Below are 27,314 nucleotides of genomic sequence, written 5' to 3'. Positions count from 1 at the left end.
ACGAATAAAAGGCCATGGAAGAGTGCCCAGATGCCCTTTGGGATGGGATGACCCAGTTAGGAGGTAGCAATGTTTGGGGTTGAGATTGTCCCTCTATTAGAAGCAGACAGAGAAAAAGCTATGACCAAAATGTTTGCATGGCTTAATTAAATATCAACAGAAATCTCTATTCACTTTAAAGCTCCAGCACACCAGACAAGGGATCCGAGCTCTGGGCAGGAGCCAAAACCACCGTTGCAGATATGCTCCCAGTTTCACCAGCTAATTAGATGTTAAACTTACATTGTAACAATCAACCTGATATTATTGCCTACTGCAGATAGAACTAGAGTTCTAATTAGGTCAGAATTCTAGATGGGATTGTGTAGATGGACAAATTATTTCAGGGTAGTTTGATATCACTGCTATAATTTATGGTAAAGACAGCTGGGATCATACTGGCAAACTAAGTACCTGCCTACACTCCCTCAGGCCTAAAAATGCCATTGATTACCCCAAAAAAACTGAGAAAATAATCCACTACAGTATGGAAAAAGACAAAATAGGGGCACTAACACACAAGAAGCACTGAAAGAGTAATCAGACCTGATGTTTGTAGTTTTAATGTTTACTTTGCAAACAAAGGTAGAAACAGAGTCTGAGCTCAGATGCCACCACCAGACAGGGTAGCTGTTCAGCCTCTCTCCTGTGCAAATTAACCTAATCCTGAACCTGACTTGGTTTAATTCGCACAATTTCAGGTGCCATGCTAGGTATACCACAAATATACCTCAGGGACCTCAATTGCAAAAACCTGGACTGCAAACGTTGGGGCTGCAGAGTTGACTAGGTTAATAAATTCTTTCTGAGGTAAAGCAGATAACACCCACTAATAAAAAGAATGAAACTTCATCGTCCCACTGGCATCCTCGGGTGTGCAGGTGTTCCTCAGAGCAAAGCCCATGGTGTGCCCCATCGCCAATTCGTGACAAGGCAGGGGGTGGGGGACGGGGGATGGAAAAAAGCCTGAGATAAGAAATCAGAGAATACAAGTCACTTTTAAACAAAAAACAGTGAATGTTAGAGTACACCCACCATTGGGGTGGCACGCAATCTCTTAGCATCACTGACTCCAGCACAGCTGGTCCCCTGGAAAAGGCACGTTGCCGGAAGGTTTTGTGTGTGACCAAGCAATTGGCCACCCCACGCCTTCGGCCTCCCAGCTGGGTCCCGGCCCCCGGGAGTCCCCTCCCCCTCCACCCTCCACCCTCCACCCTCCACCCTCCAAACCCAGGCAGCGCCCGCCCCTGCCCCCGCTGATTGACAGGCCGTGCAGCTACTCCTGGAAGCCTGGCTTTCGGGGGCAACCCAGGCAGAGGTGACTATCTCTGCAGCAACCAATAGCAGCCAGGAGGCGGGGCGGGGAAGCGGCGCGGTCAGGTGCTCCGCTCCAGAGTTGAGCGCAGGTGAGCTCCTGCGCGTTCCGGGGGTGCCCTTTCCTCCAGTCACCTTCCCGCAGTTACCCGCGGCGCGCCGGAGGGAGTCTCCTCCAGACCCTCCCTCCCGTTGCCCCAAACTAATACGGACTGAACGGATCGCTGCGAGGGTGAGTCCAGGGGGGTGGGTGGCTTCCCTCCCGGGGACCCACACTGCTCCTCTGGGTCCCTAAAGCAACGCCCCCTCCTTGCCACTGCACATCTAAGAAGCCCAGGCCTCGGTGGGAGGGATGACTGGGGATTGGGAACATAACCTACGCCGCGACCCTTCTGGGTGGCTAGGATGGAATCCTGGTGGAGAAGATGGACACCCCCGCCCTTGACGTCTACCCGAGCTACACAAACCTACTCCTTCTGCACTTTCCCTCTTCCCTTTAATCGGTGCCCCTTCCTTCCTGATCTCCAAGTCTCTTTGTGGAGGAAGGGTTGGAGGGGAGAAAGAACTGGAAAGTACTCAATGAGATTTGGAGCCAGATCCAGGGATTCCACTGTTTTGTGTAGCATTTTGTGCACGAAAAAGAAAAAAAAAAAATCTGATTGTTTTAATTCCCCACCCCCCACCTCTGTTTATTGCTCTGTGTCATGGATCTGATGTTGAGTCTTCTTGCCAAACATTCCTAAGCTTTAGACAACACTTAATCTTTGCTTACTTTTGTTGGTCCCAAGACAGCAGTTTTCTCCTGCTTACACATGTGCCGAATTAATTTGCTAAGATAGATGAAAATGAGGTGTTCCATGTGGTTCATTTTCTCTGCTTTTAGCTTTAAATTACGTTTGGTTGATACTAGCCTTCCTTGTTTTAAAAAGGTGGGAGAGCAAATTAGGGGGAGAAAGGACAGAGAGAGCAACTACCATCCATAGCCAGATAGGTGAGTAAATATATTTGTGGTAACCTATTTGCTATTCCCTGCTGCAACTGTTTTTAATGTTCCTTCCAGAATCAGAGAGAGTATTGCCATCCAAGAAACCGTTTTTAAATATAACATTTGAGCTATCATCTTGAGACCAATACCTAAAACAATTTCAGTTTAAGAAATGTCTAGGTATGGTGAAAGCACAGTTTAAAACCAGCAAAACAGAATTTATTGCCCTCAGCGAATACCCACAATGTACATATACCTTGTACTTCTGAAAGCAAAGCAACCATGCCAAGTAGTTTTTATTTACCTGTACCTATAATACACCAAGGTGAAACAGGATATATTTTTGAAGTTTAAAAATGTCTTCAGGCTGGCTGCGGTGGCTCATGCCTGTAATCCCAGCACTTTGAGGGGCCGAGACGAGTGAATCACCTGAGGTCAGCAGTTTTGAGACCAGGCTGGCCAACATGGCGAAACCCTGTCTCTACTGAAAATACAAAAATTAGCCGGGTGTGGTGGCGGGCGCCTGTAGTCCCAGCTACTCGGGAGACTGAGGCAGGAGAATTGCTTGAACATGGGAGGCGGAAGATGCAGTAAGCTGAGATCATGCCACTGCACACCAGCTTGGGCAACAGAGTGAGACTCCCTCTCAAAAAAAAAAGTCTTCAGCTTAGGAAGATATCAAAAGCCAGTTTCAAGAGATTTATTTGTATAAGTGTGGTTTGATCTAAGTTTTGGTGGGTTTATAAATACCTTCATGCAGGAATGGGTAGAAAAATGAGAGAACAAAAGATCCCTGCTGGATGTGCACGCCTGATGAAAACTGACAAAATTTACATATCTATTGTTTATCCATACAGCGTCTTATTAGCTTTCTCCAATAGAATGAAAGTATTTTAGAAATATACACAGATTAGGGGAAAAGACCAACTACCTTGATTCCCAGAGCTTTAAACCAGGGAAGTGCTTTTACTACACCTATCAATGATAAGATTAAATTTTGACAAATTTTAACATTAGGAAAGTCAATAACAAATTTCAGAATTATATTTCTGTTAATATTTAGTTTAGAATCTAATTATTTAGTTTAACGAAGGCTATGATTTGATTATTAATAAATTAATGCAGATTACTTTTCAATAAATATATCTGGATGTCCTAAATGTTATTTCACTTCAAGAAACCAAATTCATCTATTTTCCTCTCTCTTTAGTAATACTTCTTTTGTCTGTGATGAACTAAACATAGGGGTTGAAAATAGAAGTGTGCATATACATATATATATAATATATATATGCACCATTATTTGATTTGCTAATGATACTTCATTGTTGCTAAGTTACCATAGTTGGTCTAGCCATAATGTTAAGGATGTTCACAGGTATTTGACTATAAAAAAGTTTCTGACCAGAAGTCAAAAGTCTGGATCAAACTGAAAATGTTCCTAAAAAGTTTTATGTAAATGATGTCATATTTTAAAATGCTGTTGAAGAGCTCATTTAAATAATTCCTTTGAGGGATATTTAGATAAATTCTCAGAAGTGAAAAAGTCATTTAAATGCAACTAAACTTATTAGCTTTATTATTCATTTAGCCCCAGGTCTCTTATCTAATATGGAGTTCTGTGACATAATTCTTCCAGGCTGTGATTTATGAATATAACTGGGATTGCTAAGCACTGTTACTCTGAGTTTGGGGTAAAGTATACAAAACAAAATTATTGCCTTTAATTTCTATATGTTTATTCTACAGATTATCTTACACTGAACTGATCAAGTACTTTGAAAATGACTTCAAAATTTCTCTTGGTGTCCTTCATACTTGCTGCACTGAGTCTTTCAACCACTTTTTCTCTCCAACCAGACCAGCAAAAGGTTCTACTAGTTTCTTTTGATGGATTCCGTTGGGATTACTTATATAAAGTTCCAACGCCCCATTTTCATTATATTATGAAATATGGTGTTCATGTGAAGCAAGTTACTAATGTTTTTATTACAAAAACCTACCCTAACCATTATACTTTGGTAACTGGCCTCTTTGCAGAGAATCATGGGATTGTTGCAAATGATATGTTTGATCCTATTCGGAACAAATCTTTCTCCTTGGATCACATGAATATTTATGATTCCAAGTTTTGGGAAGAAGCGACACCAATATGGATCACAAACCAGAGGGCAGGACATACTAGTGGTGCAGCCATGTGGCCCGGAACAGATGTAAAAATACATAAGCGCTTTCCTACTCATTACATGCCTTACAATGAGTCAGTTTCATTTGAAGATAGAGTTGCCAAAATTATTGAATGGTTTACGTCAAAAGAGCCCATAAATCTTGGTCTTCTCTATTGGGAAGACCCTGATGACATGGGGCACCATTTGGGACCTGACAGTCCGCTCATGGGGCCTGTCATTTCAGATATTGACAAGAAGTTAGGATATCTCATACAAATGCTAAAAAAGGCGAAATTGTGGAACACTCTGAACCTAATCATCACAAGTGATCATGGAATGACGCAGTGCTCTGAGGAAAGGTTAATAGAACTTGACCAGTACCTGGATAAAGACCACTATACCCTGATTGATCAATCTCCAGTAGCAGCCATCTTGCCAAAAGAAGGTAAGGCTGACTGAATGAATGGTGAGCTGAGACTAGATGTGCATTTGCCCAATGTGATCAAATGAATAGGGATTTCTGTTGCTGTGCCTTTAAAGTAGACTTTGCCTGTGTCATGGTAATATTCTGGGATTTAATCCTCAGACTCTGAAAAGACAAAATCTCTTTTCTCAAAGCCTAATTTTTTTTTCCTTTTTCCTAGAATACTGAAATTGATGTGCTCTATGTATGTATGGCAGTAGGTTTTAACCATTTTGGAACCATAGAATATTATGAAAGCTATAGCCTCCCTTCTCAGAAAAATTGAGATGGAAAGATACATACAAAACTTGAATACATGTACAGTTATTTCATAGAAGCCCCAAAGCCTTTTATAGGTTCCTAATCTGGACCTGCTTAACAAGGAAGCTGTGGAAGATAAGAAGGAGAAAGAGCTTTGGTCAATCTGAGGTTTATTTTCCTTATAAGTGTGGAAAGTAATAACAATACCTTAAACTTTTTACAAACCTCTCCTGGAATCCTCATACCAAACCTGTCACCTCAGTATTGTCTCCATTTTAAAGACAAGTAAATGACAGCTAAGTGACCTCAAAAGGTTTAACATCCTGAGGTCACAAAATAAGTGACAACATGACTCAGACATGCTCTTTGACATATTTTATCACTTTGCAGGGTTGGTCTTAGGTATCAAATGAGAGAACAGATTTTGAAAAGCTATAATATTTCACAAATGAGAATTCCATCCCTCAGAGGGGAATTAGGAGAATCATATGAAACAGCGAATGTTAAAATATGCGTGTGTTTTACACACGCAGTTTTCAGCAAACAGCACTTTTTTTCTGGTTTAAGAAAATTAGCTAGGAGTGGTTGCTCAAGCCTATAATCTCAGCACTTTGGGAGGCCAAGGCAGCAGGGTCAAGTGAGGCCAGGAGTTCCAGGCCAGCCTGGGCAACATAGCAAGACCCTGTTGCTAAAAAAAAAAAAAAAAATGAAAAAAAAATAGCCTGGTGTGGTGACACATGCCCGTGTCCCAGGCTGAGGTGGAAGGGTTGCTTGAGCCCAGGAATTCCAGGTTACAGTGCGCTATGATCATATCACTGCACTCCACCTTGGGCGACAGGGAGACACAGTCGAAAGAAAAGAAAGAAAGAAAAAGAGAGACTGAGGGGGAAAGAGAGAGAGAGGGAGGGAAAAGAAGGGGGCGAAAGAGAGAGGAGGGAGGGAGGGAGGAAGGGAAGAAGAAAGGGAAGGGGAGAAAATTACACTAACCCTTCAATTTCCTTTATAAAATTGGAATGATGTCCTCTTGTTGTGGTGTGGAAGGTAAGGATGCAACCTCAGCAATGGATTTGAAAAACAGGAGGAGGATGAAAGACAGTGCCTGGGTAACTGCATTTGTAGTTATAGGGAGTACTTTGGCAACACCTCCAGTGTTTTCAGATGTTTCCATTTTACAAACTGCTTTCCACCTCCAGTCTCTTTTCCCAGCCCTCACCCACCCCTCACCATGTTTTCTTGTCTGGAGATTCTTTGTGTCTGCACCCACAACTACCAGAACCTAGCCATTTTTATTTGGGTATTGCAGTACCCTAGACATTTTACATAGTGTCACTAATTAATATGTGTGTGTATCGAAGTCTTTAGAGGTTTCTGGTTCTATAAAATGCCCTTCCTTAATTCTATAAGGTGAACTTACAACAGAAGATTATTTCCTAGTTTCCCCTCCCAAAACTGTTTTCCCCAAGGGGAAAAAGAATTTTTTCTTATGTTCAGCTCTCTGGCTTTTCACCTCCGTAGCAAGTCTGTTGCCCATGGTTGATGGTAGCTATGAGTATTTTGTTCTGAGTGCCTCTCCTCCCTTCTCTTTAGGTAAATTTGATGAAGTCTATGAAGCACTAACTCACGCTCATCCTAATCTTACTGTTTACAAAAAAGAAGAGATTCCAGAAAGGTGGCATTACAAATACAACAGTCGAATTCAACCAATCATAGCAGTGGCTGACGAAGGGTGGCACATTTTACAGAATAAGTCAGATGACTTTCTGTGTGAGTATGTTACAGTATTTCTTTCCATTCTGCATTACTTTTTGCTAAAATACAACAGTTTAAATACATAATACAGCAGTTTATTGATTGATATTTTTACTGTCTGTTACTTGAATGTTAGGGAACTACAATGTTTTAGTACTTATCTAGAAATGCTTTTTTTAGATATTGGTCCTTGATATATAAAAGATATATACAAAATGTCCCTTTAGGTAGAATTGGGTTTCTATCATGTTTATTGATTAAAAGAAAAGCAGATGCCTGACAATGGCATTGTAGTGTGTTCGTGACTCATAGTGGCAGATGTATACAGATACATGATTTCTGGTTCTTAAAACAGTTTTTGGCTGGGCGCAGTGGCTCTCGCCTGTAATCCCAGCACTTTGGGAGGCTGAGGCAGGCGGATCACGAGGTCAGGAGATCGAGACCATCCTGGCTAACACTGTGAAACCCCGTCTCTACTAAAAAAATACAAAAAATTAGCTGGGCATGGTGGTGGGCGCCTGTAGCCCCAACTACTCAGGAGGCTGAGGCAGGAGAATGGGGTGAACCTGGGAGGCGGAGCTTGCAGTGAGCCGAGATCGTGCCACTGTACTCCAGCCTGGGCGACAGAGCAAGACTGTCTCAAAAAAAAAAAAACAAAAAAAACCACCAGTTTTTACGTACAGATAATGATCCATAAATCAATGTTCAGATTTTTATATCTTGTACAGGTAGCTCTTATGTTAGAGGGCTTGTTCAAAACAGGACTGCTATCTTTGGCAAGATTTGTATTTTAAAGTTAATATAAACTCAAAGGGCCCTCTAGAAATGGTTTGCTGAACTACAGTTACACAATAGATTGGTCACCTCTATTTTTGATAGAAAACCTTAATAATGCTCAATTTATATTATGTTTAATGATTCAATAATTAATTAAAGATTGACCACTGTATACCTAAGCCAGAATAGTTAAGCCCTAATGCCCCAAAGCAGTGGTTCTCAAAGTGTGTTCCCTGGCCCAGCAGCATCCACATCAGCTGAGAGCTTGTTAGAAATGCAAATTATTGGGCCCAAAACAGACCTACTGAATTTGAAACTGTGAGGCCCTGGTGAAACACACAAAAGTTTGAGAACCATTGCCCTTAGGCATTCATTATAAATACCATCTACTTGATCAAGCATTTATGATTGGGGCAACCACTACAAAACAAAGTCCCTATTCATAGCAAAGTTTTTACGTAAGTCACAATGACTTAATTTTAAGTCTGAATTTCTAGTAAGAAGTGTGATATAAGATAATTATCTTTGCCTTCATGAGTGAGAGTCTAGGTCCCAACTTCTTATAGAAATGAACACAGCAATCATCCAGTCAATTACAAAGTATATAATGATATATTCCCAGTGTGACTATCAATTAATGAAATAGCACAGTACCCTGTCAGATAATTACTAGTGATTCATAACTTCAGTGCTATTTTTACTTAAATAAACCTAAAAGAATCATGGCATCCAGAATGACTTCTTTAGATACATTTTTCCTGGTAGATTTCAAATTACTTTGAAATTACTAGGGGTCAGTTTATGACTTTTAGAAAAACTGATTTAGGATTTTTTCGAGGGGGACGGGGCAGGGAGTGTTCCTATTGATTAGTTCCCTGAAGCAAGTATGGGTATTAGAGATGGATTTACTAGTCATTCTCCTTGCCACCTTTAAGATAAAGCCTGTCAGTTTTCCTTGGGTGCCATCTTATCAGCAGTAGCTCCTTTGCCTTGTACCTTGATACCATGCTCGGCACACATGCCTTTGAAATCCAGCTATTATCAATTTCGTATCCATTTTATGTCACTTGATACATATGTCAGAAGACCCCCAAGTTTTTACCTTATTTGTAGCCACACTAAAACACATAATGCTAAGTTGGATCCTGATTACAGCCACCAAAATCAGGAGTTTCTTACTCTCCTCCAATCTGACCTTTGTTTTTTAGTAGTAGATTATAGCTGTAAGTACAGGTTTGATTTTTATGGTTTCTTTTGTTTTTCTTTATGTATTGTATTTTCCCTTTTATTGGTAACTATGAGTTTATTGGCTTCAGATTAAGACTAAGGGCACCTTTATCTCTTTATCTTTAGAACAATAATTGGAACATAGTAGGTACCCAATAAGTATTTGCTGAATATTACTTTGCCACTAGTAAAAAACAAAAACAAAACAAAACAAACAAACAAAAAAACACTCTAATTTTTCCCTAACTTGGCTCTGCTTTGTTCTTTACCCTTTTTCCCCTGCTGTTTAAGCCACTGTTGGCCTGTAAGAAAGATTCACAACCATTTGACTCTTCATTTCCTGAAGAGAATTGTGATGTGGACAACAGCAGAGATTGTTTGTCAAAGATTATTTTATGTTTACAGTCAAACTAGATAAGATGTGCATTTAAGTTCAGAATTTGACCATGCAACAATTATGTCCATTTTAATGCATAGTTGGCTAACTTTTTCACATATTTTCTCTTTACAGTAGGCAACCACGGTTATGATAATGCGTTAGCAGAAATGCATCCAATATTTTTAGCCCATGGTCCTGCCTTCAGAAAGAATTTCTCAAAAGAAGCCATGAACTCCACAGATTTGTACCCACTACTATGTCACCTCCTCAATATCACCACCATGCCACACAATGGATCATTCTGGAATGTCCAGGATCTGCTCAATTCAGCAATGCCAAGGGTGGTCCCTTATACACAGAGTACTATACTCCTCCCTGGTAGTGTTAAACCAGCAGAATATGACCAAGAGGGGTCATACCCTTATTTCATAGGGGTCTCTCTTGGCAGCATTATAGTGATTGTATTTTTTGTAATTTTCATTAAACATTTAATTCACAGTCAAATACCTGCCTTACAAGATATGCATGCTGAAATAGCTCAACCATTATTACAAGCCTAATGTTACTTTGAAGTGGATTTGTATATTGAAGTGGAGATTCCATAATTATATCAGTGTTTAAAGGTTTCAAATTCTGGGAAACCAGTTCCAGACATTTGCAGAAACCATTAAGCAGTTACATATTTAGGTACACACACACACACACACACACACACACACACACAGGGACCAAAATACTTACACCTGCAAAGGAATAAAGATGTGAAAGTATGTCTCCATTGTTCACTGTAGCATAGGGATAGATAAGATCCTGCTTTATTTGGACTTGGCACATATAATGTATATATTTAGCAACTTTGCACTATGTAAAGTACCTTATATATTGCACTTTAAATTTCTCTCCTGATGGGTACTTTAATTTGAATGCACTTTATGGACAGTTATGTCTTATAACTTGATTGAAAATGACAACTTTTTGCACCCATGTCACAGAATACTTGTTACTCATTGTTCAAACTGAAGGAAATTTCTAATAATCCCGAATACTGAATGTAGAAATCTATCTCCATAAATTGAGAGAAGAAGAAAGTGATAAGTGTTGAAAATCAAATGTGATAACCTTTGAACCTTGAATTTTGGAGATGTATTCCCAAGAGCAGAATGCAACTGTGGGCATTTCATGTCTTATTTCTTTCCAGAGAACATGGTTTTCATTTATTTTTCCCTCAAAAGAGAGTCAAATACTGACAGATTCGTTTTAAATATATTCTTTCTGTCATAAAATTATTGTGATTTCCTGATGAGTCATATTACTGTGATTTTCATAATAATGAAGATACCATGAATATACTTTTTTTCTATATAGTTCAGCAATGGCCCGAATAGAAGCGACCAGGCACCATCTCAGCAATGTTTTCTCTTGTTTGTAATTATTTGCTCCTTTGAAAATTAAATCACTATTAATTACATTAAAATCAAATTGGATAAAACAATGTTTGTTTTCTTTCTGGTAGCACATAATAACAGAGCACAAGCATCTTTTAGATTTGAGCATTTGAAGATTCAAAGTTGCAAAAGAGCACAAACCATATTAGGTAAAATATTGGCCACTCAATCCTTGAAAAGAACTGTGTGGAGCCTGGAAAAAAAAATTAGGACCACATGTGAGATGTTTACAAGACACCCAGAATAGTGGTAAAGTGTGCATACTAGAAGAAGCAGCAAAATAACTCTTTGTGGTAACAGGTATCAAAACACGGGAGCCGAGATGATATAGCCCTGTTTCAAGAAATATGTGAATACCCGCCTACCAGGTGCTCAGTGGAGTCAAAGATGAATCCAAGTTCACTAATAGACTTCTACTTCCAAGGTAGTACTTTTGACCTGCCTGGTCATCTCAGTCTTTTTCATTCCAACAACCTAAGGCTGTGCTTTAGATTTCTAAGTAATCAAGAAGTTTGGGAGAGGCATGGTATTACATGTGGCTTCTTAGAGGAAAGAGGAAGCCCTGAAAAGAAAGGCTTTCCTTGAAGAAAATAGCACTTTACAGACACATGGATAGTACTGTGATTTCATGTATATATATGTGCCAATTGGCTAATGAGTAGGTAAAATTGTATAACTATTCCAGAAAGAAAGGACAAATTGGATGTGAAGAACTAAAGTGACATAGTTAAAAATTTAACCAAATTTAAGTGCTTCCTAAAATTTGGTGAATGTCTTATTTTTTAAAACGATAATACCAGTAAGGAATGTTGGCACATAATTCCCATTTCATTATAAAACCTCTTAATAGAATAGAATCAAATAATTGGAAATGGCCTATAGATTAAAAAGCTGAGAAATTATATGGTAGGTGGCAAACTCCCCAGAAGTATGGACTCTGGATTAGACATCTCAGAATACATGAGCACTCATGTTGGCTTGCTTTGTAGCTATGAACTTACCCCGTATTATTGAAATGTCAGCATAAAGACTGGAAGGTGAAATTGGTCCATTTTAGAGCGTTACTATTATATTATCTGTCCATTTAAATTAATAATTGCATTAAATTCATTTTAGAAGGTGCTATTACATTAGTAGTAAGAAAGTAAATTCATATATGAATATTTGATTATCAGGTGGTTTACTTACAGATACTTATTTTCCCGTAAAATAGGAGAGTTTGCCTGAAGAAAAATAAAACTTTAAACTTTTCTGGGAAAATCACATCACTTATCATCACTGACATCTTTTTGTTGTTGTTTTGTCTTACCTGCATGTCTTCATGGTCAAGCTTTGTATGCAGTGAACTCAAATTAGTACATGGAAATAAAAGACTAGCTAATCTTACTAATTGTAAGAATTTTAGAAAGGTCAGAGGGATGGAGCTTCTCCCTGTGCCCCCATTTTTTCTCAACATCCTCCTACATCAGCCATTTTGTAAAGTTTATTAATTGTTAGGATTTTTAAAAATTCAGTTTGTATTTTACAATTTCTTCTCCATCACCTGCAGTTTAAGTTTAAATTGCTTTTCAAAATGCCCTGTGATCTTGTAAGTATCCTATTATTAGTCTTAGTTTCTTACAAGAACCTATTATTTCTAGAAAATCTAATGAAAGACCCCAGCTCTTCTAGTTCTCACATTTTTTTTCTGTTTTTCATTAGCTGAAAAACATACTTGATAATCATAGAGTTGGGAAAGCTATAAGGGATCATTCAACCCTTGATTTAACAAAAGCTCTTGCAAAGCTGTGAAATTTGCACAACATATTAGTGCCAGAGCTGGAGGCAGGACCCAGGTTCCATGACTGAGTTTATACTCAAAGTCAAGCTGCAGTCTAAGTTGGTTTACTTCCAGTTCATCCTAAGGTAGCCCTTTGAGATCCTACCCCTAGCAGGAGGTGGTTAACCGATGTTCCCACCCTTGGCAGGCTCTGTGGTCCAACTTTTGACAGTCAGCTACACAAGGCTTATAGCTTTCTTTCAGACTGGCCAATGCCCAAGGGCAATGCCCCAGGACAAAATAGTCCTGAATGCTAGACTCTTTTAGGATTTCAGTCTTCTCTGAATGTCACCCTGGTAATTCCTCATAACCTTGTGGGCAATTTGATTCTTTTTAAAAAGACATTTTAAAATGCATTTTGACTTTGAATCAGGACAGGATACCATGGTCCTGCTTTTCCTTGTTCCTCCACACTAAGCATAATTATAGAGCCTGGAAATGGTGCAAGAGACTCTGAAGGGTGGTAATAAGGCTGAGAGCTGATTAGGGAACCTGGGGCTGGAAAAACAGCACAGCGGCAGGGCTTCACGTGTTTCCCACCTAACAGAAGGAGGCCACACAGAGCCTGCATTTCTTAACCCCCACCTACCAAGACAGCAGCCCAGGGAGGTTTATTCCTCCCCTGGATCAAAGAAGAATCTCTGGTAACATCAGGGCAGCCCATGTCACCAGCAAGGGGAATAGCCATAACCCTCCAACTAGGATTATTGATTGGGAGTCCCATTAAAGAGCAGCCAAGAGGAGCATTCTCCTTCCCACCACTGAAACACCCTTCCAGTGAGAGACATAGAGGTGGACAAACAAAATCTGCAAAAGAGACCAAGCTACAGCAGACAGTCTGGGGAACCTCTTTGTTCCCATGCCCTGAGACTCTCCTCCTCTACCCAGAGACTGCAATGTGCAAGGCGCACCAATAAAGGAATCCCACTACACCATTTCCCTACCAAGAGATACCTGGCAGCTGGCCTGGGGAAAACCCTTCTGCTTTCCTCAGGCAGGGCCAGCAGAGACAAGTGGGAATTCCAGCAGCACCACACAATCCAAGCAGACCATAATCCAATAGCACTCCAAAGGCTGTGAAAATTAAGCTGCCATTGGAATCACAGCCCACAAAAGTAGGACAAGATCTACATGCTAAACCTAAACAGTGTGACTTTCTGCTAAAATAAAAAATGTAAAGGGAACTCATCATCTTATTACATAATATATAAGATATCCAGGATACAACTGAAAATTACCTGTTATACCTGAAACCCAGAAAATCACAACTACAATGAGAAAAAAAAATTGACACCAGCACCAAAGTGATTCATATGTTGGGATCATACAAGAAGAATTGTAAAACAGTTGTCATAAAAATACTTCAATGATCAACACAAATCCTCTTTAAAATGAAAGGTAAAAAATCTCAGCAAAGAAATAAAAGTTATTTTTTAAATGGGAATTATAAAACTGAAAATATAGTGACATTTAAAAAAACCACATAGGCTCAATAGTACAATGGAATTGGTGCAGGATAGAATCAGTGAACTTAAGTACAGAACACTAGAATTCACAAAACTTTAACAAGTCTCAGTGATCTGTGGGACAATAAGAAAAAAATCCAACTTCCATATCACCAGGTCCTAAAAGGGGAGGCTGAAAGACTGCTTGACAAAATAATGACTAAAAACTTCTCCAACTTGACTAGACACAAATCTACAGATCCAAGAAGCTGAGTGAACTCCTAAACAGAATAAACCCAAATAAATCCACACCTAGGTACACTGTAGGTAAACTTGTTAAAAAGGGCCCCCCACCCAACAATTTAAAAGAAAAATCTTGAAAGTAGCCAAAGAGAAGCAATGCATTACCTATAGAACACCAAGTCTGATGACAGCAGATTCTTACCTGAAATCATGGAGGCCAGAGGCAATGGCACAGTATTTCTCAAATGCTTAAAAAAAAAGTGACTTTCATAAATTCTGTATAACACGAAACTATCCTAAAGAAGGAAGGGGAAATAAAATCATTCTCTGAACTAGAGAAATTGAAAGAAGTTGCTGCTAGCAGAAGACCCACTTTTAAATATAGGTAAAGAATGTTCTTCAGACATAAAGGAAATGGTAATAAAAAAAGAATCTTAGAGTGTCAGTAAGGAAGATGGAAAAATGAGAACAGCAGATACATGGGTGCGTACAACAGACTATCCTTTTTCTCATGAGTGTAATAAACCGTATTTGATGTTTGAAGCAATTATAATGCCACCTGATATTCATGCCAATATTTAGAAGTATGGAAGTTAATGGGACCTAAATGGAAGTGAGATTTCCACACTTCATTCAAAGTGGTAAAATGCAGATACCAGTAGACAGTTATAAATCACAAATGCATATTATAACACTCAGACCAGCCACTAGAAATCTATACAAAGAGACACACTCAAAAACACTACAAATAAGTCAATAAGGAATTAAAAATTTTAACATAACCCACAGGAAGGCAAAAGAAGAGAAGCAGAAATGAGAACCAGGGGAAATCCTAGAAAACAGATAATAAAATGGCAGAATTAACATATCAATAATTACCTTAAATATAAGTTATCTAAATACACGAATCTCAAAAGACAGAGATTGACAGTATGGACCAAAAAAACTGACTCTACTATATGTGGTTACAATAAAAGAACTTCAAATTCAAGACACAGTAGGTCAAAAGTAAAAGGGTGGAAAAAGTTGTACTATGCAAACATTAATTTTTCTTTTTTTCCCCTATACAACACCAATGTAAACAATATTAATTTTTGAAATGCAAGAATGGCTATATTAATATCTGAAAAAATAGACTTTAGAGAGTATTACTAAATAAGAGGATTTTACATGATGATAAAAGGAATAATGATAAATTTATATAATGTAATATATAATATTTTATCAGGAATAGACTTTAGAGTAGAGAGAATTACTAAATAAAGAAGATTTTACATGATGATCAAAGGAATAATGATAAATTTATATAATGTAATATATAATATTTCATCAGGAATACATAACAATCCTAAATATTATAAATCCTAAACAGCAGAATCTTAAAATATAAGAAGAATAAAAACTGATAGTACTGAAAGGAAAAACAGATAAATAACAATTTAATTGAGATTCAACACCCTCCTCTCAATAACTTCTAGAATATCTAGACAGAGAATCAGAAAGAATATAGAAGATCTCTACAACACAATCAACAACAGGATCTTGTAACATATAGAGAGTACTCGATCAAACAACAGCATAACTGACAAAAATACACACCAGGATAAACATTTTTCTCAAGCACTCATAAAATATTCACCACCATAGGTCCATTCGCTATATCCTGGGTCATAAATCAACAAATTTAACAGAATTGAAATCATACCAATTGTGTTTTCTGACCACAGGGGAGTCAAACTAGAAATCAACAACTGAAAGATAACAGGAAAATCTCTAAACCCATGGGAACTAAACAACATATTTAAAAATAATCCCTGGGTCAAAAGGAAAGTCTCAAAGGAAAAATTTAAAACGACGTAGAATTTAATGAAAATGAAAACACAATATATAATATCAAAATATAAGATTTGAATCGAAAGCAGTACTGAGAGGGAAGTTTATAGCACTAACGGCTTACATAAAATGAGGAAAGGTCTTAAATCAACAACCTTAGTTCATACCTCAAGGGACTAGAAAAGAAGAGCAAGTTAAAGGAAGCGAAAGGAAGAAAATAATAAACATAACAGAAGAAACCAATTAAATTGAAATTAGAAAAACAGTAGAGAAAATTAATAAAACAAAAATCTACTACTTTAAAAAAATTAGTAATATTGATAAACCTATACAGCAAGACTGACAAAAATAAAAACAGCCACAATCACAATATCAGAAATGAAATAGAGGCTATCCATGCTGATATTAAAAGGTAATGGTAATACAGAACTATTAGGAACAAGTTTACCTCATAAATTCAACAACTTAAACTTGAAAAACACAAGCTACTAAACCTCAACCAAGATGAAACAATGTGAATAGCCTTACACACAATAAATAAATTGAATTCATTATTAAAAAGCTCCAACAAGCTGAAGAAAAATATACAATCATATCAATCTATGGAGAAAAAGCACTTGAAAAGATCCAATACTAAGGTATTTTTTTTCTTTTTTTAAAGAAAGAAAAAAAAAACCTCTTAGCAAGTTAGGAAAGGAAACTATCTCAACTTGATAAATAACATCTTTTTTAAAAAACTGCAACTAACATCTTAGTTAATGGTGAAAGACTGAATGCTTTCTCTTTAAGATTGGGAATGGGTGAAGGATGTCTGCTATCATCACTCTTATTTAACATAGTACTGGAAGTTCTAGCTACTGAAGTTCTTTCTAGCAGGAAAAAAAAAAAAAGGCATACATCGTGATAAAAAGAAATAAAACTATCCCTATTTCCAGGTGACATGCCTTTGCAGAAAATCCCAAAGAATCTAAAAAACAAAACAGAAACTCGTAGAACTAACAGCAAAGATCAGATAATTGTAGATATGCAGCATTATTTCTGAGGGCTCTGTTCTGTTCCATTGATCTATATCTCTGTTTTGGTACCAGTATCATGCTGTTTTGGTTACTGTAGCCTTGTAGTATAGTTTGAAGTCAGGTAGCGTGATGCCTCCAGCTTTGTTCTTTTGGCTTAGGATTGACTTGGTGATGCGGGCTCTTTTTTGGTTCCACATGAACTTTAAAGTAGTTTTTTCCAATTCTGTGAAGAAAGTCAATGGTAGCTTGATGGGGATGGCATTGAATCTATAAATTACCTTGGGCAGTATGGCCATTTTCACAATATTGATTCTTCCAACCCATGAGCATGGAATGTTCTTCCATTTGTTTGTATCCTCTTTTATTTCATTGAGCAGTGGTTTGTAGTTCTCCTTGAAGAGGTCCTTCACATCCCTTGTAAGCTGGATTCCTAGGTATTTGATTCTCTTTGAAGCAATTGTGAATGGGAGTTCACTCATGATTTGGCTCTCTGTTTGTCTGTTATTGGTGTATAAGAATGCTTGTGATTTTTGTACATTGACTCTGTATCCTGAGACTTTGCTGAAGTTGCTTGTCAGCTTAAGGAGATTTTGGGCTGAGACAATGGGGTTTTCTAGATATACAATCATGTCATCTGCAAACGCGGACAATTTGACATCCTCTTTTCCTAATTAAATACCCTTTGTTTCCTTTTCCTGCCTAATTGCCCTGGCCAGAACTTCCAACACTATGTTGAATAGGAGTGGTGAGAGAGGGCATCCCTGTCTTCTGCCAGTTATCAGAGGAAATGCTTCCAGTTTTTGCCCATTTAGTATGATATTGGCTGTGGGTTTGTCATAGATAGCTCCTATTATTTTGAGATACGTCCCATCAATACCTAATTTATTGAGAGTTTTTAGCATGAAGTGTTGTTGAATTTTGTCAAAGGCCTTTTCTGCATCTATTGAGATAATCATGTGGTTTTTGTCTTTGGTTCTGTTTATATGCTGGATTACATTTATTGATTTTCATATGTTGAAGCAGCCTTGCATCCCAGGGATGAAGCCCACTTGATCATGGTGGATAAGCTTTTTGATGTGCTGCTGGATTCGGTTTGCCAGTATTTTATTGAGGATTTTTGCATCGATGTTCATCAAGGATATTGGTCTAAAATTCTCTGTTTTGGTTGTGTCTCTGCCAGGCTTTGGTATCAGGATGATGCTGGCCTCATAAAATGAGTTAGGGAGGATTCCCTCTTTTTCTATTGATTGGAATAGTTTCAGAAGGAATGGTACCAGCTCCTCCTTGTACCTCTGGTAGAATTTGGCTGTGACTCCAACTGGTCCTGGACTCTTTTTGGTTGGTAAGCTATTGATTATTGCCACAGTTTCAAAGCCTGTTATTGGTCTATTCAGAGATTCAACTTCTTCCTGGTTTAGCCTTGGGAGGGTGTATGTGTTGAGGAATTTATCCATTTCTTCTAGATTTTCTAGTTTATTTGCGTAGAGGTGTTTGTAGTATTCTCTGATGGCAGTTTGTATTTCTGTGGGATCAATGGTGATATCCCCTTTATCATTTTTTATTGTGTCTATTTGATTCTTCTGTCTTTTCTTCTTTATTGGTCTTGCTAGTGGTCTATCAATTTTGTTGATCTTTTCAAAAAACCAGCTCTGGTGCTGGGAAAACTGGCTAGCCATATGTAGAAAGGTGAAACTGGATCCCTTCCTTACACCTTATACAAAAATTAATTCAAGATGGATTAAAGACTTACATGTTAGACCTAAAACCATAAAAACCCTAGAAGAAAACCTAGGCAATACCATTCAGGACATAGGCATGGTCAAGGACTTCATGTCTTAAACACCAAAAGCAATGGCAACAAAAGCCAAAATTGACAAATGGGATCTAATTAAACTAAAGAGCTTCTGCACAGCAAAAGAAACTACCATCAGAGTGAATAGGCAACCTACAGAATGGGAGAAAATTTTCGCAATCTACTCATCTGACAAAGGGCTAGCATCCACAATCTACAATGAACTCAAACAAATTTACAAGAAAAAAACAAACAACCCCATCAAAAAGTGGGCAAAGGATATGAACAGAGACTTCTCAAAAGAAGACATTTATGCAGCCAAAAAACACATGAAAAAATGCTCATCATCACTGGCCACCAGAGAAATGCAAATCAAAACCACAATGAGATACCATCTCACACCAGTTAGAATGGCAATCATTAAAAAGTCAGGAAACAACAGGTGCTGGAGAGGATGTGGAGAAACAGGAACACTTTTACACTGTTGGTGGGACTGCAAACTAGTTCAACCATTGTGGAAGTCAGTGTGGCGATTCCTCGGGGATCTAGAACTAGAAATACCATTTGACCCAGCCATCCCATTACTGGGTATATACCCAAAGGACTATAAATCATGCTGCTATAAAGACACATGCACACGTATGTTTACTGTGGCACTATTCACAATAGCAAAGACTTGGAACCAACCCAAATGTCCAACAATGATAGACTGGATTAAGAAAATGTGGCACATATACACCATGGAATACTATGCAGCCATAAAAAATGATGAGTTCATGTCCTTTGTAGGGACATGGGTGAAACTGGGAATCATCATTCTCAGTAAACTATCGCAAGGACAAAAAACCAAACAATGCATGTTCTCACTCATAGGTGGGAATTGAACAATGAGAACACATGAACACAGGAAGGGGAACATCACACTCCGGGGCCTGTTGTGGGGTGGGGGGAGTGGGGAGGGGTAGCATTAGGAGATATACCTAATGCTAAATGGCGAGTTAATGGGTGCAGCACACCAACATGGCATATGTATACATATGTAACAGACCTGCACATTGTACACATGTACCCTAAAACTTAAAGTATAATAATAATAATAAAATAAAATAAAATAAAAAACATTTTATCTTATTGCATGTCAAGCCCAGGGATAGGGAATACAGAGGTGAAAAAATTTTTCTCTGCCCTCAAGCCTGGAGGCAGGACATGGGTAGGGGTTAAGAGGAGACAAACCTGGGAACACATATTTATAACCAGGTTAAGTTTAAAACCAGGGTTAAATGTATGAACCCAGTATTGTGGAAGTACATATTAGCCAATGACTAATTCCACCTAGAAGTGGGACACAGAGGTGGGTTTTGAAGGATGAAAAGGAGCTGAATAGGCCAAGCAAAGTAGGAAGTGTATTACTGACAAAGAGACTAACATATACTAAGGCTTAGAATAACAGAAAGCACTAGAACAGGTAGGTGTAAGGAAAAGAAAACCTGCACCCAGGGTGAGAAAAAGAAAAACCATTTCCCTAAAAAAAAAAAAAAAAAAAAGAACTAACAGCAAGGTCTGAAGACACAAGATAAACACATAAAGATCAGTCAATTTTTATATATGAACAATGAATATATGGAAACTGAAATTAAAAATGTAATACCATTACTTCACTCCAAAGAAAATAAAATACTTAGATATAAACTTAACAAAACGGGTACAGAATCCTGAAAATTACCAAATACTGACAAAATAAATCAAAGAAGGCTTCAAATCGAAGAAGTTTTCAATAAATAATGAGACATACCATGTGCAAAGGTTGGAAGATAACATAGTAAAAGTGCCAACTCCCCAAATTGATCTATAGATTTACCGCAATTCCTATTATTCAAAATCCCTGAAAAGCTTTTCTATTTGGTAGACATGAAGGAACTTATTCTAAAATTAATATGGGAACACACAAGCCCTACAATAGGTAAAGCAAAACTGAAAAATAATATAGCTAGAAGAATCGTTCTACCTGATATTAAGTCCTATTGTGTAGATACAGTAATCAAGACAGTGTGGTTTTGGCAGAGAGACCTACACATAGATAAATGGAACAGAATAGACAAACCTGAAATGCCCATAAATAGTCCCCATAATTAGTCCCAACTGATTTTTGACAAAGGTTGAAAAGCAAATCAATGGAGAAAGGACAGCCTTTTAAACAAGAACAACAACAAAAACCCTGAACCTTGACCTAAACCCCACACTTTATATAAAATATAATTAAAAATGTATGATAGACTTAAATGAAAAACAAAACTTTTAGAAAAAAATATAGGAGCAAATCTTCAAAACCTAGAGCAAGACAGAGTTCTTTGGCTTGTCACCAAAAGCACAACCCATAAAAGGAAAAATTGGTAAACTGGGCCTCATCAAAATTAGCTTTTTTTGTTGTTCTGTGAAAATCCATGAGAAGAGGCTAAAAAGATAAGCTACAGAGGAAGTACTTGCAAACCACATATCCTACAAAAGACTAGTATACAGATTATACATAAATAGTTCTTCACAACTCAAGAGTAAAATACAAACAATCCAATTCAAAAATAGGCAAAAGACATAAACAGACATTACACCAAAGAGGGTATATACAGTAGCAAATAAGCTCTTGAAAAGGTGTGAAGATCATTAGCCATTCTGTAATGCAAAGTAAAACCACAATGAAATGTCACTATATTCCTATCAGAAAGGCTAAAATATAAAACAACGATAATATCAAATGCTGGCAATGATGCAGAGAAACTGGACCACTCATATATTGCTGCTTAGAATGTACATGGTACAGCCACTCTGAAAAACTGTTTGACAGTTTCTTATAAAAGTAAACATGTGATCCAGCATTTGTACTCATATTTATACCAAAAAAATGAAACATATGTTCACACACAAAAAAACTGTAAACATACGTTCATAACAGCTTTATTTGTAATGGCCAACACTAGAATCATCCCAAATATCTTTCAGTTTGTTAAGTGGTTAAGCAAACTATCCTACAAACATATCGTGGACTATTACTTGGCAATAAAAAAGAACAACCTATGTGTACCAACTTGGATGGATCTCCAGGGAATTATGCTGGGTGGAAAAACCAATGCTAAAGAGTTACATACTGTAAAATTCCATTTATATACTATTTTTTAAATGACAAAATTTGAAATGGAAGGTGATTATAAAACAGCAACACAAGAGATTCTTATGGTATTAGAACTATTTATTATATTAGCTGTGGTTGCCATAACAAAATACCAAATATGGGGTGGTTTAAACAATAGACATTTATTTCTCACAGTTCCAGGAGACTGGACAGTCCAAGATTAAGATTACAGCAGATTTGTTTCCTGGTGAGGGTTCTCTTCCTGGGTTGCAGACAGCTGCCTTCCCATTGTACCTTTACATGGCCCCATGGGCATCAACTCCCTATATTTCTTGAAAAGTGCATGCACAAGTGCCAAGTATGATCTCAGAGGCACTCAACGCTTTAGTGTTCAGGCCAGTCATGTCTGGGCCAAGAAGAAAGAGGCTAAGCATTGTCAGGTTGCATCTGTGGGAAGCTAGCCAAAGCCAAAATAAAACTGGAGCAAGAGTATATTGACTGCATTTGAGGGTATACAAGAGAAGTCTAATACACCCACACATGTATGGATTCTTGATTTTAACAAAGGTGATTAATTCTGTTTATCTATTTTTAAATCCTTGGGTCAATACCATACTCTCTTATTATATTTTTAGAATTATTCCTGACACCTGATAGAGTATGTCCTACCATTTTATTTTTTTCAAAATTGTCTTGGCTCTTCGCATTTCTACACAAATTTTAGAGTCGGCTTCTGCAGTTCCAAAAAATAATAATAATAATAAAACCCTGCTGAAATTACTTGGATGCAATGATCAGTTTGGGAAGAATTGCCATCTTTATAATATTTAACCTTCCAACCTATAAACATGATTAGCCCTCTGTTTATTTTGATCTCCCTTAACTCCTTTATAATTTTCTGTGCAAAGATTCTGCATTTATTTTGTTAGACTTATTCCCAAATATTCCATGCTTATTGATAGCAACGTAAATAATATGAGTTTAAAATTTTCCTTTTCTAATTGTTTTCTGCTGAGATATAGGAATACACTTTATTTTTGTATATTGACCTGTTATCTAGCCATTTTTTAAACTCAGTTTATCTGTAGATTGTTGGATTTCTTATGTATACTATCACGCATTTGAGAATATGAGTTTTATTTTCCAATACTTATTTCTTTTGCCTTCCTTATTGCACTTGCTAGGACCTGCAGTACAATGTTAAATATAAGTGGTGAGAGTGGACATCCTTGCCCTGTTCCTGATCTCAGGAGAGGAACATTTGATATTTCATCATTCAGTATATTAGCTTTGGCTTTGTTTTTTTTTTTTTTTTTTAATAGATGGCATTCATCAGCTGGAGGAAGTTTCCTTCTATTCCAGATTTAATCAGTTTGTTCAACTAATAAATAGGTGTTGAATTTTGCCAAATACTTTTCCACATTCATTGACTTGATAATGTGTTCCTTTTTTCCTATTAATATACAGCATAACATTGATTGATTTTCAATGATCAAAACAATTCTGTGCCCTGTAGTAAACTCCACTTATTCATGTGCATTATCCTTTTGAATTACCACTGAATTCAATTAGATAATATTTAGTTAAGTATTTTTGTTCACAAGAATACTGGTCTTTTAATATATTTTTTCACGTTTTTGTACCAGTGTTATACTGGCCTTATAAAAAGAATGTGTTGGCTGGGCGAGGTGGCTCACACCTGTAATCCCAGCACTTTGGCAGGCCGAGGTGGGCAGATCACGAGATCAGGAGATGGAGACCATCCTGGCCAACATGGTGAAACCCCGTCTCTACTAAAAATACAAAAATTAGCTGGGCGTGGTGGCACGTGCCTGTAGTTCCAGCTACTCAGGAGGCTGAGGCAGGAGAATTGTTTGAACCGGGAAGGCGGAGGTTGCAGTGAGCCGAGATCGCACCAATGCAATCTAGCCTGGTGACAGAGCGAGACTCTGTCAAATAAATAAATAAATAAATAAATAAATGAATGAATAAAACGTGTTCCTTTGTCTTCTATTTTCCATAAGAATTTATGTAAAACTGGTATCATTTCTTCATCAAATGTGTGATGAACTAATCAGTGAAACCACCTGGACTTGAAGTTTTCTTTGTAGGGATGTTTTTGATAAATTAATGTCTGTGATAGATATAAAGCTATTCACATTTTTTATTTGTTTGGTAAGTTGCATTTTTCGGTGAATTTATCCATTAATATGTAAACTGTCAAATCCATTGGCATAATATTCTGTATTATCTTTTCATGTAGGATCTGCAGTGATGGCCCTTCTGTTATTACTGATATTGCTAGTTTCTGCTATCTCCCTTTTTTCTTTAGGCCGTCTTACCAATTTTACTAGTATGTTTTTAAAAAATAAATTTTGACTTTATTATTTTTTCTCTTTACTATTTCATTAATTTGGACCTTATTTTTATTATATCCTTCCTCCCACTGACTTTGGATTATTTCCTCCTTTTACTGTTTTCCTAAAGCGAAGGCTGTAATCATTGATTCTGAACCCTTCAGCCTCTCTTAAGATAGGCATTCAAGGCTGCAAAGTTTCCTCTAACTAATGCTTTAGTTGCATACTACAGATTTTGGTGCTACATATTTATGATCATTCATTTCCAAATATTTTATTTGCCTTATTTTTATTTTTCTCATAAGTTATTTAGAAGGGTATTGTATTGTTTAATTTCCAAATATTTAAGGATTTTCTGAATTGTATTGTTATTGACCCTCCTTCCATTGTGGTCAGAAAACATACTTTGTAAAATTGCAGTTCTTTTAGATTATTTACTAAGACTTGTTTTCTGGTCCTGCGTATGGCCAAACTTGGTAATTCTTCAATGTATACTTACAAAAATAATATATTTTGCAGTTTGGAGCTGTAATCTCCTCTAAACCTCATTTAAGTCAAGGTGGTTAATAAAATTACTCGTCTGTATCTTTATTGTCTTTTTTTCTTGGTGTGGTTGGTATATCAATGACTTAGAGAGGAGTGCTAAATTCTTCAGTTGTGTTTATGAATTCTCTTTCTTTAGTTCCATCAGTTTTTGATTAATGTGTTTTTAAGCTGTTTTTAGGTATGAACACTTTTAGAATTGTCATGCTTTCCTTACATATTGGTCCTTGTACATTAATGAAATCTCCCTATCTCTGAAAATTATTGTCTTGAAGACTACTTTTTCTGATATCAATATGTATATATGTACTATAGCTTTATTATGGTTAGTTTCTGATATGGTTTTGCTGTGTCTGCACCCAAATCTCATCTTGAATTGTAGTTCCCACAATTCCCACATGTTGTGGAAGGGACCTGGTGGGAGGTAATTGAATCATGGGGGCAGTTACCTCCACGCTGTTCTCGTGATAGTGAGTTCTCATCAGATCTGATGGTTTTATAAGGGTTTTTCGCTGCTTTGCTCTGCACTTCTCCTTACTGCCACCATGTGAAGAGGACATATTTGCTTCCCCTTCTGCCATGATTGTAAGTTTCCTGAGGCCTCCTCAGCCTTGTGGTACTGTGAGTCAATTAAACCTCTTTCTTTTATAAATTACCCAGTCCCAGGTATGTCTTTATTAGCAGAGTGATAATGGACTAATACAGTTTCCATGACATGTTATTTTCTATCCTTTTTTAAAATTCAATTTGTGTCTTGGTATTTAAAGTGATTCTCTTGTAGACTACATGTAGTTGGATATTGCTTTTTCATCTACTTTGATAATCTCTGCCTTTTCACTGGAATGTTCAGTTTATTTACATCTAATTACAGATGTGGTTTAATTTTCATTTTCGAAAAATGTTTCTCTCATTCAAGATTGGTCCATAGTTTTTTTGTGTGCTGTTTTTTCAAGTTCAGTATCAGTTTTATTCACCTTAAAAATAATACATTTCATTTTCTAAAATGTTAGTTTTTTGAGGCAAATATAAACTGATATCCAAGCCTGATAGAGTCACTAAAAAAAAAAGGATTATTGTCTTTGAAGCCTGATACTTTTTTGTACACTATAACTGTCTCAACCTTTTCCTAAATACAGAAACTGGTATGTTTTTGTTTTCTCTTTCTCTACTGGAGTCAGTTTTATCCAATAATATTTTTTTCCTAGGAAATTATTCATTTATATTTTCAAATTTGTGTCAAATAGTGCAGATGCATGATTTTAATAGATATATTTACATCTGTGCCTTCTCCCCTTCAACTACCCCCTCCTAGTCTCTTTTGATTAGGTTAGCTTCTCAGCCCTTCAGCTGCCTCTTCCGCAATTCATAGATGCCATTAGGGACTCATGTTTATGGGTTTGTTTTTTTTTTCCTTCTAAATCCTAGCCTCTTCATTCTTCACTTTCTTGGAAATTCCTCAATGCATAAGCACAAATCTTTTATTCGTCCAGATTTTCTAGTCCTCAGTAAGAGCATCGGTTTGAATCACACAGTCTACCTTACTGGATACAGAACCCAACATGTCTTTTTAAGATTACAAAAAAAGAGAGAGTGAGGGAGAATCTTCACAGAAATTTTGAGTGTAAAAAACATTCACTCTCCTCAGCGGATATTTCAAACATTTTGTAAATCAATAGTACTCTGTCTAACCTATAGAAGCCCCTTTATAAAATGGTTATTTATATAGTGAAATTTTCTAGATTTGTTTTGGGGTTAATTTCTATTGCTTCTTTCCACCACCCGCCTACGAAAGTGAGATTGAGCATGGTTGATATGAATGTAATGCTGATTAAATTAATAGCAATTTGTATCTTTAACAGAAGAGGAAGGTCTAGACTGGAGACACATGTCTGTAAATCATCATCATGGAGCTGTCAGTGGAAGAGCTCACTAGGTTGTGTATTGACGGTGGAAATGAGATTTCAGAGGTCAAAAGGATAAAAAAAAGATACGTAGACACAGAAAGCCTGCATAGCAGTTTGGCTTACTCTTTAGATATAGACTGCTTTTACCTCCCAGGTAATTTTGACCATGGGACAGGAGTCAAGAGGATCTAGTCATTTCAACATATACACATACTTATTACATAAGAATATAGAACTATATATATACACACGTGTGCCTGTGCATATATATATATATTAGTATATACACACACACACACACATATGTATACACTTACACATAAACTTACATACACACATACACATATATATGTTGTGATCAGCATGTCTGTTACAGGACTCCAGAGCCCAATTGGATCATTTAGATTCTCACGTATTCAAGCAATGGTTGT

At 37.1% G+C, this 27,314-nt stretch overlaps 1 protein-coding gene across 4 annotated transcripts; it reads left to right on the top strand.

Moving 5' to 3' along the window:
• Positions 1-1,271: 1,271 nt before the first annotated feature.
• ENPP5 (ectonucleotide pyrophosphatase/phosphodiesterase family member 5) lies at positions 1,272-10,854 on the top strand. 4 transcript variants are annotated; one of them, XM_063666247.1, is made up of 5 exons: positions 1,272-1,445; positions 2,283-2,344; positions 4,088-4,951; positions 6,818-6,994; positions 9,495-10,854. In XM_063666247.1, exons 3-5 carry the CDS (start codon positions 4,123-4,125, stop codon positions 9,920-9,922), a joined length of 1,434 nt encoding a protein of 477 aa, XP_063522317.1. In that variant the 5' UTR covers positions 1,272-1,445; positions 2,283-2,344; positions 4,088-4,122; the 3' UTR covers positions 9,923-10,854. The 4 variants fall into 4 exon arrangements, with proteins under 4 accessions (XP_063522317.1, XP_054349561.1, XP_054349562.1 ...); XM_054493586.2 differs by having other exon boundaries at positions 1,272-1,585; XM_054493587.2 differs by lacking the exon at positions 2,283-2,344 and having other exon boundaries at positions 1,331-1,585.
• The last annotated feature ends 16,460 nt before the right edge of the window (positions 10,855-27,314 follow it).

This window comes from Pongo pygmaeus, chromosome 5 (assembly GCF_028885625.2).
Source record: "Pongo pygmaeus isolate AG05252 chromosome 5, NHGRI_mPonPyg2-v2.0_pri, whole genome shotgun sequence".
Taxonomy (NCBI): Eukaryota; Metazoa; Chordata; class Mammalia; order Primates; family Hominidae; genus Pongo; species Pongo pygmaeus.
Note: the sequence above shows the minus strand (reverse complement) of the source record. Positions and strands in the feature narration are given on the sequence as shown.